This window comes from Lepidochelys kempii, chromosome 24 (assembly GCF_965140285.1).
Source record: "Lepidochelys kempii isolate rLepKem1 chromosome 24, rLepKem1.hap1, whole genome shotgun sequence".
Taxonomy (NCBI): Eukaryota; Metazoa; Chordata; order Testudines; family Cheloniidae; genus Lepidochelys; species Lepidochelys kempii.
In genome coordinates this window covers 17220435-17235193 of record NC_136403.1, presented here as the reverse complement: position 1 = coordinate 17235193, position 14759 = coordinate 17220435, and the positions used below count along the sequence as shown (strand labels likewise).

At 48.4% G+C, this 14759-nt stretch overlaps 1 protein-coding gene across 1 annotated transcript; it reads left to right on the top strand.

Moving 5' to 3' along the window:
- Window positions 1–4285: 4285 nt before the first annotated feature.
- On the top strand, window positions 4286–5155 carry LOC140902968 (chemerin-like receptor 1). The gene has a single exon (XM_073323548.1). The coding sequence runs from the start codon at window positions 4286–4288 to the stop codon at window positions 5153–5155; it is 870 nt and encodes a 289-aa protein (XP_073179649.1).
- The last annotated feature ends 9604 nt before the right edge of the window (window positions 5156–14759 follow it).

Genomic DNA, 14759 nt, shown 5'->3' with positions numbered 1-14759 from the left:
TCTACGCTCGCTGCTTTTAATCACATAATATCTGTCTGTAGTTAATAAACCTTTTTTATATTCCACCTAGAACTGTGTATTTGGTTGAAGTGCTTCGGAAATCTCAGCTCGGTTGACAGAGGCTGGTGTTTGTGCTCTCCACGTCGGGGGAGGCACCGACTGGGCAATGAACATACACTGGCCAGGCTTCTGACCAGGGCAGGACGATACAGTTCTGGGCTGCAAAGCCAGGGAGCCGGGGGGAATTGACTGGAGCCTCCCTATTGATGGTTCATGAGTGGCTGGGAGGTCATTCGTGGAACTCAGCTGGGTGTGTCCCTGTATGGGGACGGCTGTGTAAGTGCAGGGCCTGCCAGAGGTTTGTTGCTTGACACAGCACCACAGTGTGAGAAGGACAACCCAGGTTGGTGGGACAGAGGACTCAGAAGTCCCACAGTCCATACTGCACGCCAGGAATCCTGTCACCGTGGCTTTTTAAACCAGCGTCTCAATGAATCCTGATAGTCCAGGCCAAAATTCATGCAGCTTTCGCCCTTCGCTATGTCGCTGGCTGTTCTCCAGCGTCCAACCAATCCTCCAGCCACTCGTGGAGCAGACTCTATGTTGTGTGGCTCACAGCCAAGGACACGAGAGATTCACGATCCACTCGCCACCAGGCAGGGTCTCTCCAGGACGTTCATGGGCTGACCAGGGGTGAAGGGCGGTGGGGCCCACGCACGAATCACTCCTGACCCAAGCTGAGTCTGGTGTGTGTCCAGGTGTGAACGGGCTGAATTTCTGCAACAATGAGGCTGCAGCTCAGCTCCTGCTCTGGGGCTGTGGTTGCCCCGGATGTGGGCGACCGTCTCTGCAGACGGGATCTCAGACCCTTCGTCACGAGAGGCCCCAGAGCTGAGCTGAGGTGCTTGAGGCTTGCACGGAGCTGGCTGCCTTGGAGGCTTTGCAGACTCAGATTAGTGAGCATCCCCCAGCCCCGATGAGACCCCCCCTTCTCTCCCTCCCCGAGAGGACAGCTTCCTGCCCCCAGACAGAGTCCGTGGGGAGGGGGAGCTGCAGATGGTGTGAGTGTGTTGGGGGAATCAATTCTGAGATGCCGTGACTGATTCCCCCAGGACATAGATAAAACAGTGAGATTAAACCTTCCAGCTTCAATGCTAGGGTGATATCCACAATGCCAGCCCATATCTGTTTCTGTCCCCCCACCTCCTACCCCAGGTACCTCCCTGCAACCACCCCACTCCTCACAGGAGCCTCCCCATATCCCACCCCGCCCCACCCATCGGTGCTACAGCCCCTGAATTGAAGTGGTTCCCATCATATACAGGGTTTAAAGTTTGATTCAGTGGCTCTCAGCACTCCCACTATACAAATTGTTCCTGGAAACCTGACCCCCCCCCACTCCCCACAGAAGTCCCCCTTCCCAAATTCCTCCCTGTCACTTGTATAAACATCCCCCATGCCCCAACCCAGAGGTGGCCACATCTCAGTGGGAAAAGACCCAACAGACCAGTGGCTCCCAATCTTTCCAGTCTACTGTTCCCCTTTCAGGACTCTCATTGGTCTTGTGTACCCCAAGTGTCTCATCACTTAAAAACTACTTCTGTACAAAATCAGACATGAAAATACCAGTGTCACAGGACACGAGGACTGATAAATAGTTTACTTTCTCATTTTAGCATATAGTTATAAAATAAATAAATTGGAACATAAATGTACTTACATTTCAGTGGACAGTATGTAGAGCAGTATAAACAAGTCATTGTTCGAAATTTTAGTTTCTACTGACTTCGCTAGTGCTTTTTATGTAGCCTGTGGTAAAACTGGGCAAATATCTAGGTGAGCTGATGTACCCCACGGAAGACCCCTGCGTACTCCCGGTGGTACACGTACCCCTGGTTGGGACCCACTGCTACAGACTGGTATCCAAAGGCGCAGGGCTGATGATGGCAGTAAAAGCACCAGGCCAGCAGATGGCAGCACACGTGCAAGTCAGGTGCTGGTCAGAAACTGGTAATCGCGTCACCCCGTCCCCTTCCCTTTCGCTGGGTCTACACTAGGCAACATATAATGGTGCAACTACGTCGCTCGGGGATGTGGAAACACCCCTTCCCTCCCGCCCCCGGGTGACGCTGTTACACCGACCGACCAATAGAAAAGTGGGGGCCATAAAGATAAAACATGCAGAAATGAGGGTTTCATAGCAACAACCACTGAGAAGTTATTTCTTGCCAGACAGGATGCTGTCAAACTAAGTTTTCTTTAACCATCTTGATGTGGTGGTGATGGGCACTATCAGGACAGGATTGTCTTCCTAACAGCCCAATACACCCTTATTTCAATGTGACTGGTTTGGGATTGGAGGACATGACCATTCTCTTCCCAGCTTATGGCTACCCCTGCTGCTTAGCCAAAGGCCTTAGCCTAAGAACAAGGTCTCAGACTGTCACAGAATCATAGCATATCAGGGTTGGAAGGGACCTTAGGAAGTATCTAGTCCAACCCCCTGCTCAAAGCAGGACCGACCCCAACTAAATCATCCCAGCCAGGTCTTTGTCAAGCCTGACCTTAAAAACCTTTAAAGAAGATTTCACCACCTCCCCAGGTAACGCATTCCAGTGCTTCACCAGCCTCCTAGTTAAAAAGTTTTTCCTAATATCCAACCTAAACCTCCCACACTGTAACTTCAGACCATTACTCCTCGTTCTGTCATCTCCTACCACTGAGAATAGTCTAGGTCCATCCTCTTTGGAACCCCTCTTCAGGTAGTTGAAAGCAGCTATCAAATCCCTCCTCATTCTTCTCTTCTGCAGACTAAACAATCTCAGTTCCCTCAGCCTCTCCTCATAAATCATGTATTCCAGTCCCCTAATCATTTTTGTTGCCCTCCACTGGATGCTTTCCAATTTTTCCACATCCTTCTTGTAGTGTGGGGCCCAAAACTGGACACAGTACTCCAGATGAGGCCTCACCAATGCCGAATAGAGGGGTAGGATCACGTCCCTCGATCTGCTGACAATGCCCCTACTTATACATCCCAAAATGCCGTTGGCCTTCTTGGCAACAAGGGCACACTGCTGACTCATATCCAGCTTCCCATCCACTGTAACCCCTAGGTCCTTTTCTGCAGAACTGCTGCCGAGCCATTCGGTCCCTAGTCTGTAGCAGTGCATGGGATTCTTCCGTCCGAAGTAGAGGACTCTGCACTTGTCCTTGTTAAACCTCATTGGATTGCTTTTGGCAAAATCCTCTAATTTGTCTAGGTCCCTCTGTATCCTGTCCCTACCCTCCAGCCTATCTATCACTCCTCCCAATTTAGTGTAATCTGTAAACTGGCTGAGGGTGCAATCCACGCCATCCTCCAGATCATTAATGAATTATTCTAGAGAGACAAGTCCCACATACAGGTGGACTGTAATTTTGATTGTTTGTTTTTATACCTCTGTAACTAGCTAAGTGGTAAAAATACACCTAAGTTCCTAAAGTATAGGCCTTTGCAGGCAGGCCTGAATATGAATATTCTAACAGGACCTTATGGTTTGCATAACATCTGCATGTACCTGTGGGTGCCAGAGGCCTTCCAGATTTTGCAGAAGTATTCAGACCCAGCCACATCCTGTGGTTGCCACTCATTGTTCTCCCCACCCCATATACACCCCCACATGAACAGCTTCCTCCTCCGGGCTGAGCCAGTCTGGGAGAGCTGCAAGCATCGCGTTGGGGACCTTGGACGGGGGTCGACTCTGAGACGTTGCATCCCCCCAAGTCACGGGTAAGAAAATGAGGTAAACCCTCCAGCTTCCTCACTGGATCTCCTGTCCTACCCCCCACACCACTGTCCCCTGGATCACCCCCCTTCCGGCAGCCCACATCCTGTCCCCTCATCTGCTCCTGTTAGAACCAGTTGAAATTATTTATGGGGCCTGTTGTCAGAGGTCGGGGCAAAACAAAAAACATTGCGGGAGAGAATAGACACAAGTCCTGTATCTTGTCAGGGGGTTAGAAGATATGACCCTTGCGGTCCCCTTCTAAGCCTCTGGCTCTATGCTCCAAAGATCTTCAAACCATTGGTGCCATTGGCCTACAAGGATTTGATCCTATCTTAGTTCAGCTCAGGATCTGGGGAGTTTATAAACTCTAAGGAAATTATAAACTCTGCAGCTGATTCTTTCTGTCCATGAGCCCTTTGCTCATTGCTCTTCCTTCCTTTACTCAGTACAACGTCTGCGCTGTCCCAGCTGATCCCTGAGGAGGAGGAGGGGATATTGTGACTGTACCTCTTCCAAGAATGGGGTTCTTCTTAGTTCTCTTCCTGGTGCTGTGTGCTGTGGCCTTCCTTGCTGGGGTGCTGTTGAACAGCTACATCCTCTTCATCGCTGGCTGCCGTGTGGAGAGGATGACCAGTGCCGTGTGGTTCTGGAACCGGGCCATGACCGATTTCATCTTTATCGTCTTCCTGCCTCTCAGATTCATTTCCATTTTCATCCTGGACTTAGACTGGGCCAAGAGTCTGAGCAACACCGTCTGCTCCTTCCACATGTTCTCCAGCGCCTTCCTCCTCACGGCCCTTAGTGTCGATCGCTGCATCCTCGTGGCACGCCCTGAGTGGGCCTGGAACCACCGCACACCCCAACTGGCTTTCCTTATGGTTTTGGGCATGTGGGCCCTGTCTCTTGGGTTCAGCCTGCGGTACAGTGATCTATTGGAATTCCTCTTCTCACGTTCCAGAACCAGCATGCATTTCCATCCAGATGAAGGGAGGGTGAAGGCCGCCATTACGATCCAGTTCCTGGTTGGGTTTCTGTTCCCATTAGCCTTGATCTTGATCCCAACATTCTACATCGTTCTAGCTGCCAGGACGAGAAGGAACAGGCTGATCCAATCCACCAAGCCACTCAAGATCCTTCTTGGCTTGATCCCGGCCTTTTTCCTCTGCTGGCTGCCGTATCACGTCTTCTCCTTCCTGCAGATCTCAGCTAAGTACCCTCTGCCTATTCTGGACATGGGAAGTGCTTTTGCTTGTGTCCTGACGTATTTCAACAGTTGCCTGAACCCCATCTTTTACTTCACTATGGAGGAAGAGTTTCTGAGGTACCGGCAATGTGGACGCAACTCCCAAACAACCGACAACTCGGGGCCGGAGCTGGCTGAATCGTGAAATGGATGGAATTGTCGATATTTGCATGGAGAAAGAATTCTGTTCACTGGGACATGTAACTTCCTCTTGATCCCCAAATTCTTTTTTTAGCAAGTAAATTTTTTGGCCTTATTCATAGAAGAGCCACAAGAATGATGACTGGATTAGAAAACCTGCCTTACAGTGAGAGACTCCAGGAGCACAGTCTATTTAGCTTAACAAAGAGAAGGTGAAGGGGTGAATCTTGCTGAGAGTCAATGAGAATATAACATAATATAACCCTGACAAAGAGTTTCCCAGGCTGGCTGTTCGTTGTGTGAACAAATATTTCCTTTTATTAGTTTATATACGTCCTTTTATTTCTATAAAACCCGCTGGCTATTAATTTCATTTGGTGACCCCTAGCTCTTGTGTTATGGGAAGGAGTAAATAACACTTCCTTATTTACTTTCTCCACACCAGTCAGGATTTTTTAGAGCTCTAACATATCGCCCCGTAGTTGTCTCTTTTCTAAGCTGAAAAGTCCCAGTCTTCTTAATCTCTCCTCCTATGGAAGCCGTCCCATACCCCTAATAATTTTTGCTGCCCTTTTCTGAGCCTTTTCCAATTCCAATATCTCTTTTTTTTTGGATGGATTAATATAGAGGCAATATGATGTTTTCAATCTTATCTGTCCCTTTCTTAATGATTCCCAACATTCTAGTCGCTTTTTTGATGGCCGCTGCAGATTGAGTGGATGTTTTCAGAGAACTGTCCACAATGAGTCCAAGATCTCTTTCTTGAGTGGTAACAGCTATTTAGACCCCATCATTGTATATGATTTAATTGGGGATCAGTCCTGCTTTGAGCAGGGGGTTGGATTAGATGGCCTCCTGAGGTCCCTTCCAACCCTGATATTCTATGATTCTATGTATAGTAGGGATTATGGTTTCCAATGTGCATTACTTTGCATTTATCAACACGGAATTTCACCTGCCATTTTGTTGCCCAGTTACCCAGTTGTGTGAGAACCCTTTGTAGCTCTTCGCAGTCAGCTTTGGACTTAACTATCTTCAGTAGTTTCGTATCATCTGAAAATGATGCAACCTCACAGTTTACCCTTTTTTCCAGATCATTTATGAATATTTGAAGAGTACTGGTCCCAGTACAGACCCCTGGGGGACACCGCTATTTACCTCTCTCCATTCTGAAAACTGACCATTGATTCCTACCCTTGTTTCCTATCATTTAACCAGTTATTGATCCAGGAGAGGACTTTCCCCCTAATCTCACAACAGCTTACTTTGCTTAAGAGTCTTTGGTGAGGGAACTTCTTGCTTCTGATAAACGTAAAAAAAAAATCAGATTACTTTTTGCATCTTTGGCTTGTTATTCTTCAAATTCTTTTTTGGTCTTCCTATTTATAGTTTTACACTTCATTTCCCAGAGTTCATGCTCCTTTCTATTTTACTCAATAAGATTTAACTTCCACTTTTTAAAGGATGCCTTTTTGCCTCTCAAAGCTTCTCTAGTTTGCTGTTTACCCATGGTGGCACTTCTTTGGTTCTCTTACTATGTTTCTTAATTTGGGGGATACATTTAAGTTGAGCCTCTGTAATGGTGTCTTTTAAAAGTTTCCATGCAGCTTACAGGGATTTCACTTTTGGCACTGGACCTTTTCATTTCTTTTTTACTAACTTCTTCATCTTTGTGCAGTTTTCTTTTCTGAAATTAAATGCTACCGTGGTGGGCTGTTGTGATGTTTCCCCTGCCACGGGGATGTTAAAGTCCATTATATTATTGTCACTATTACCAAGCGGTTCAGTTATATTCACCCTTGGCCCTGAACCTGTGCTCCACTTAGGACTAAATCAAGAATTGGCTCCCCTCTTGTGGGTTCCAGGACCAGCTGCTCCAAGAAGCCGTCTTTTAAGGTGTCAAGAAACTTTGTCTCTGCATCGTGTTCTGAAGTGACCTGTGTCCAGTCAATATGGAGGTAGTTGAAATCCCCCATTATTACTGAGTTATTTTAATTTTAATAGCCTCTCTAATCTTCCAGAATATTTCACAGTCGCTATCACCATTCTGGTCAGGTGTTCAGTAATATATCCCTACTCTGTATTCTTATGATTTGGGCATGGAATTATTCTCCATTGAGATACTACGATACAGTTTGGTTCATTTCAGATTTTTACTTCGACTCTACGCTTTCTTTCACATATAGTGCCGCTCCCGCACCAGCACGTCCTGTTCTGTCCTTCCAATATATTTTGTACCCTGGTATTACTCATCGATTATCCTCATTCCACCAAGTTTCTGCGATGCCTTTTATGTCGATGTCCTCATTTAATACGTGGCACTCAAGTTCACCCATCTTATTATTTAAACTTCTAGCATTTTTATATAAGAGCTAAAATGTCACTTTTTAGCTGTCTGCCATTACATGATGTAATTGAATCAACTTAGGCTTCTACTGGTGAGATTTTCAAAAGCACCTGTGTGAGTTAGGTGCTTCACTCCTAACTTCAATGGGAATTTGGCAGCTAACTCCCTTAGCCACTTTTAAAAATCTAGCCCTGTATCTTCATTGTCAAATCTTCATTGTCAAACCCGAGCCTTCAAACCCCATGAGCCACCCCCTAACACATAATGAGATTGGTTTGGAAAGAAAGACATTTGGGTTCCTCTTTTTTGCTGTATGGTTTTTTTTGGCGGGGGAGGGGGGAGGACATGTCAGACTTTTCTCTGCAAAAACCAAAGCTGGAAATTTAGCTAAAAAAAATAAGAAGCGAAAACTGAAATTCCCACCTAATCATCTGGTTCAGGGATCTGGGGCTTGCAGGAAAACGACAAACATGGCGAATGTCGCAATGAAATTGTAAGAGTCGGCGATGCTACAAAACTCCACCAAAAGTTTCAGCAAACCAGAAATATCTAGCTCTATTACTGAAACCAATGGAGTGAGGAGGTGTTCAAAATACTGGGGACTTTAAATAAAATGTGGGTGGCTGTGGCACTCTGTACCTCAAAACAGCACCCTGGAGCCCCCATATTCACCACGGTTATATCAATATGAACAAAGTCAGCCTTGTGAGGTATCATTAAAAAGTCTTGGTGTGTTGATTATTCATATACCGTTAAATTGTATGTGCTGTCATTGTATGGGGAGTTATGAAGTTTTGCAATGGGTGTGTTACTGAAATACGTTGTGTTGTTGGGAACACCCAGAACCAGCCTTTCAGGTATGACCATGGAGGAGCCAGACAGCGTTACTGGCTCGTCAGCACCCATGAAAGAATCCACTGTCTCAGGAACCGTATAAAATGGAGATTTCTCAGAGAGACGACATAGACAGTGGAGACTCTTTGACCCAAGTCATCCCAAAATGTATTTCCATCAGGGTGGAAGAAACAACAGAAGAGGGGAAGTGATGTCACCATTTGGTCTCACTCCCCCCACAACTCAACACCTGGAAACACGTCTGGAGGACAAAGACTTTGAACTTTGGTATCCGGCTGGAAGACAAGCCCAGCCTGTTCACTGAGGATGTGTCACTTGCTTGTCCCGTCTGCCAGGGTGAGACACAGCTTAATTCAAATCCTGTTTAGTTTGTAGAACTCAGATGGCGAATTTCCTTTTACTTCTTGGGTGACCAACTGTGATCTTTATAATCGCGACGTATAATCACTTTCAATCTGTCTGTAGTTAATAAACCTGTTTTATATTCTACCTAAAACTGTGTGTGTGGTTGAAGTGCTTGGGAAATGTTAGCTCGGTGGACAGAGGCTGGTGTTTGTGCTCTCCACATGGAAGGAGGCACAGACTGGGCAAAGAACTTACACTGGCCAGGCTTCTGACCAGTGCAGGATGGTACATTTGTGGGCTGCAAGGCCAGGGAGCCAGGAGGAATTGACTGGAGCCTCCCTGTTGATGGTTCATGAGTGGCTGGGAGGTCATTCGTGGAACTCAGCTGGGTGCGTCCCTGCTTGGGGATGGCTGTGGAAGTGCAGGGCCTGCCAGAGGTTTTAACTTGACACAGCATCACAGTGTAAGAGGGATACGGCAGGTTGGTGGGACAGAGGGCTCAGCGGTCCTACAGTATAGCTTGCACGCTGGGAACCTCGTCACAGTGTTTTTTTATACAAGTGTCTCAATGAGTCCTCTTATTCCTGGCCAAAATTCACGCAGCTTTCGCCCTTCGCTATGTCACTGCCTGCTCTCCAGCACCCAAGAAGTCCATCAGCCAGTCGTGGAACAGACAAAATGTTGGGTGGCTCTCAGCCAACAAAGTGAGAGATTCACAATCCACCCACCACCAGCAAAGCTCTCTCCAGGACGTTTGAGGAGGACCAGAGGTGAATGGCGGCCCACCCACAAATCACTCCCAACCCAGCATATCCAGGTGTGAACGGGCTGAATTTTCGCAACGATGCAGCTGCAGCTCAGCTCCTGCTCTGGGGCTGTGGTTGCCCTGGATGCGGGCGACCGTCTCTGCAGATGGGATCTCAGACCCTTCGTCATGAGAGACCCCAGAACTGAGCCGAGTTGTTTGAGGCTTGCACAGAGCTGGCTGCCTCAGAGGCTTTGCAGACTCAGATTAGTGAGCATCCCCCACCCCCGATGAGACCCCCCCTTTCTCCCTCCCCGAGAGGACAGCTTTCTGTCCCCAGACAGAGCCCGTGGGGAGGGGGAGCTGCAGATGGTGTGTGTTTGTTGGGGGAATCAATTCTGAGATGCCATGTCTGATTCCCCCAGGACAGATAAAACAGTGAGATTAAAATTTCCAGCTTCAATGCTAGGGTGATCTCCATAATGCCCCCCCCATATCTGTCTCTGTCCCCCCACCTCCTACCCCAGGTACCTCCCTGCGACCACCCCACTCCCCACAGGAGCCTCCCCATATCCTTCCCCACCCCACCCATCGGTGCTGCAGCCCCTGGATTGAAGTGCTTCCTATCATATACAGGGTTTAAAGTTTGATTCATTGGCTCTCAGCACCCCCACCTCTCATCTCCCACCCCTGCTGAACCACCCCCCTCAAGAGGACAGCTTCCTGCCCCCAGACAGAGTCAGTGGAGGGTGGGGGGAGCAGCAGGTGGTGTGAGTGTGCTGAGGGAATCAATTATGAGATGCCATGTCTGATACCCCCAGGACATAGGTAAGAAAGTGAGAATAAAGCTTCCAACTTCACTGTTAGGGTGAAATCATAGAATCATAGAAACATAGAATATCAGGGTTGGAAGGGACCTCAAGAGGTCATCTAGTCCAACCCCCTGCTCAAAGCAGGACCAATCCCCAATTAAATCATCCCAGGCAGGGCTTTGTCAAGCCTGACCTTAAAAACTTCTAAGGAAGGAGATTCCACCACCTCCCTAGGTAACGCATTCCAATGTTTCACCATCGTCTTAGTGAAAACGTTTTTCCTAATATCCAACCTAAACCTCCCCCACTGCAACTTGAGACCATTACTCCTTGTCCTGTCCTCTTCTATCACTGAGAATAGTCTAGAACCATCCTCTCTGGAACCACCTCTCAGGTAGTTGAAAGCAGCTATCAAATCCTCCCTCATTCTTCTCTTCCGCAGACTAAACAATCCCAGTTCCCTCAGCCTCTCCTCATAAGTCATGTGTTCCAGACCCCTAATCATTTTTGTTGCCCTTCGCTGGACTCTCTCCAATTTATCCACATCCTTCTTGTAGTGTGGGGCCCTAAACTGGACACAGTACTCCAGATGAGGCCTCACCAATGTCGAATAGAGGGGGACGATCACGTCCCTCGATCTGCTCGCTTTGCCCCTACTTATACATCCCAAAATGACATTGGCCTTCTTGGCAACAAGGGCACACTGTTGACTCATATCCAGCTTCTCGTCCACTGTCATCCCTAGGTCCTTTTCTGCAGAACTGCTGCCGAGCCATTCGGTCCCTAGTCTGTAGCGGTGCATGGGATTCTTCCGTCCGAAGTAGAGGACTCTGCACTTGTCCTTGTTGAACCTCATCGGAATTCTTTTGGCCCAATCCTCCAATTTGTCTAGGTCCCTCTGTATCCTGTCCCTACCCTCCAGCGTATCTACTTCTCCTCCCAGTTTAGTGTCATCTGCAAACTTGCTGAGGGTGCAATCCACACCATCCTCCAGATCATTAATGAAGATATTGAACAAAACCGGCTCCAGGACCCTTGGGACACTCCACTTGATACCGGCTGCCAAGTAGACATGGAGCCACTGATCACTACCCGTTGAGCCCGACAATCTAGCCAACTTTCTACCCACCTTATAGTGCATCCATCCAGCCCATACTTCTTTAACTTGCTCACAAGAATACTGTGGGAGACCATGTCAAAAGCTTTGCTAAAGTCAAGGAACAACACGTCCACTGCTTTCCCCTCATCCACAGAGCCAGTTATCTCATCATAGAAGGCAATTAGATTAGTCAGGCATGACCTTCCCTTGGTGAATCCTTGCTGACTGTTCCTGATCACTTTCCTCTCCTCTAAAAGCTTCAGGATTGATTCTTTGAGGACCTGCTCCATGATTTTTCCAGGGACTGAGGTGAGGCTGACTAGCCTGTAGTTCCCAGGATCCTCCTTCTTTCCTTTTTTAAAGATGGGCACTACATTAGCCTTTTTCCAGTCATCCGGGACTTCCCCCATTTGCCATGAGTTTTCAAAGATAATGGCCAATGGCTCTGCAATCACAGCCGCCAATTCCTTCAGCACTCTCGGATGCATGTCATCCAAAATGGTCCAAAATGTTCCCCCCAGATCTGTCTGTGCCCCCCCCGCCCCAGCTTCCTCCATGCCCCCTCCCCACCTCCCACACCAGCCCCTCCATATCCTGACCTGCACCCCATAGCAGCCTCCCCAGCTCCCTCCCGGTCCCTCTATTGGTGCCGTACCTCCTGGCTTGAAGTGGTTTCCATCATATACTGGGTTTACAGTTTGATTCAGTGGCTCTCAGCACCCTCAATATGCAAATTGTACCAGCAATACAATATAATTATAAAATAAATTGATTGGAATATGAATATTATACTTACATTTCAGTGGACAGTATGTAGAGCAGTATAAACAAGTTACTGGATGAAATTTTACTTGGTACTGACTATGCGAGTACTTTTTGTGTATCCTGTTGTAAAACTAGGCAAATATCTACATGAACTGAGGTACCCCCTGGAAGATCTCTGTGTACCCCCAGGAGACATGTACCCCTGGTTGAGAACCACTGCTGTAGTCTGGTATCCAAAGGCTCAGGGCTGACGATGGCAGTAAAACCACCTGGCCAGTAGATGGTAGCATACGTGCAATTCAGCTGCTTGTCAAAAAATGGTAATCAACTCACCCCATCACCTTCCCTTTCACTGGGTCTACACTAGCAACGGATGTTGGTATAACTACGTTGCTCGGGGATGTGGAAACCCACCCCCCCGGGTGACGCTGTTATACTGACCTAATGCCCGGTGTAGACAACGCTTCTCCCGTCAACACAGCTCCCGCCTCTCGGGGGGGGGGGTGGAGTAACGACGCCGATGGGAGAAGCTCTTGTCTCAGCACAGACAGCGTCTTCACTGAGCCGCTACAGCACCGCAGCTGCATCGGTGCAGCCTTCCCCGTGTAGACGTGCCCTTTGATAAACTGAACACACTGAGTGTGACGTTCCCCGCTGGTGTTGTCTGGACCGGTGATCTGCTAGGCCTCTCCACTCCTCGACTGTGGGTGCCAGCCTTACCCCATTCTGCTGTGAGAACCCCCACTCCTGGGCTGTTCACACACAACCTCTGGCATGTAAGCTACTCCCAGCTACTTGCAACCAAATGACACTAGCCAATATCTCTGGTCCCAGACACAACCCTGGGAACCTCTGTCTTGCAATGTCCAGTTATGCCCGCTGGACGCTGCAAGCTTATGTGAGTTCATCAATTTAAAAAAGAAATTGATATGTACCAGGCTTGTTATCCCAAGGGGATCCTCTGACATGCTTCAAACCAAACGCACTGCTTCAGGTAGAATAAACGAACAAATGTAATGACAATAAAGATAGATTTTATGTGATTATAAGTCAAAACTTTACAAGTCAGATGTGGTCAAATGAAATAAAAGCAAGATGCACTCTAAGCTGATCTTAACACTTTTAGTCCCTCACAAACTTAGATGCTTCTCACCACAGGCTGGCTGGTTGCTCTTCACCCTAGTTCTCCCCTTTGAACAAATGTGGCAAATGTCTCTCCCTTTTATCATGTCCTTTCTTCTCTTTTGGCTTTGCCCACCCACCCTTCGGAGTCAGGTGAGCATTACTGAGTCTCTCTAAGCAAGGTTGAGCAATTCCCCTGGTGTGGCCTCATGAAGGTGAGACATCGCATTGTCGCTCCCTTGCAGAACAATGGCTGCTGATGGGATGTTTGACATCCCACACGGGCGTTGGTGACTTTCCTTGCTGTTGCCTCTGGGGAGCTAAGATCTGGCTGATTCCCCCAACTTACAGCATGTTTTAGTGACCACCATGCTACACAATTCTCACAATTTCATGTGCATTGATGCTTATATATATGGATTGAGAAATGACTTGCAGCAGATCATGACCTTTCCGCTGATACCTTACGAGGCCTGCTTTATACGTAAGATCATGATTATATGAAAATGAGGAATATGGGGCTTACAGCATGCTCCCCCAAGGTATAGAATATCACACTGAGCTCCTGGAGTCTCCCTCTGTCAATCCTGGGGGCCAGTCACTTAACCCTTCTCATGGCTCGTCTCTGACCCCTCTCCAGTTGCTCAACATCCTTCTTGAAGGGTGGATGCCGGAACCGGACACAGGATCCTAGCTGTGGTCACACCAGGACCGGATACAGAGGGAAAATCACCTTCCTGCTCCTAATTGAGATTCCCCTGTTGATGCATCCCAGCACGGCTGCATCCCTGTTGGCTCTGGGAACTCATGTTGAGCTGAAAACTTCCCCCACACTGGAGGCCTCTAGGCAAATGATGAGAGATGATGTCAGGTTGCAGGCCGGGCTGTGGTTTGTGTGGTCTCTAGCACAGAGCGAGCGTTTCCTTAACATTTCCTGGCCTGTAATATGCCCGGGCAGAGGGGTGGGTTCCCTGCAGCAAAGCCAGGGCTGAGAATCTCATGCATCCATCTTCCAGGGGGGCTCTGTTCGCTTTCCCCAGCCAGGAGGAGCTGGAGGGCAGAGTCCCAGTTGGCATCTCAGATCTAGGACCTCGCCCTGTGGAGTTGGCTGTGCATGACTATCTCAGTCCCTGCTCCCCAGTGGGGGCCCCACTCGCCTGCCGCCAGACATGGACAGCCAAATGCAGACATCTTGCTAGGGCCCAGCACGGGGGAGGGGTGGGGGGAGCTTGTGGTTCATGTGATGTCTGCATGTAGCTGTGGTTGATGAAGACTTTCGAGGCTTTGCAGATGTGATCAGACCCAGCCACGTCCTGTGATCTCCCCCCATTCCCCCACCCCGATATATCCGCACGTGAACGGCTTCCTGCTCTGGGCTGACCCAGTCTGGGCAAGCTGCAAATGTTGCATCGCAGACCTGGGACGGGGGTTGACTCTGAGACAAAGACACAATTAAAGAAATGAGGTAATCCCTTCAGCTACCCCACTGGATCTCATTCTGACCCCACCCACCCGCTA

Bases quoted from the DNA above. Each gene is read 5' to 3' on its own strand.
- LOC140902968 (XM_073323548.1), top strand. From the start codon at position 4,286: ATGGGGTTCTTCTTAGTTCTCTTCCTGGTGCTGTGTGCTGTGGCCTTC.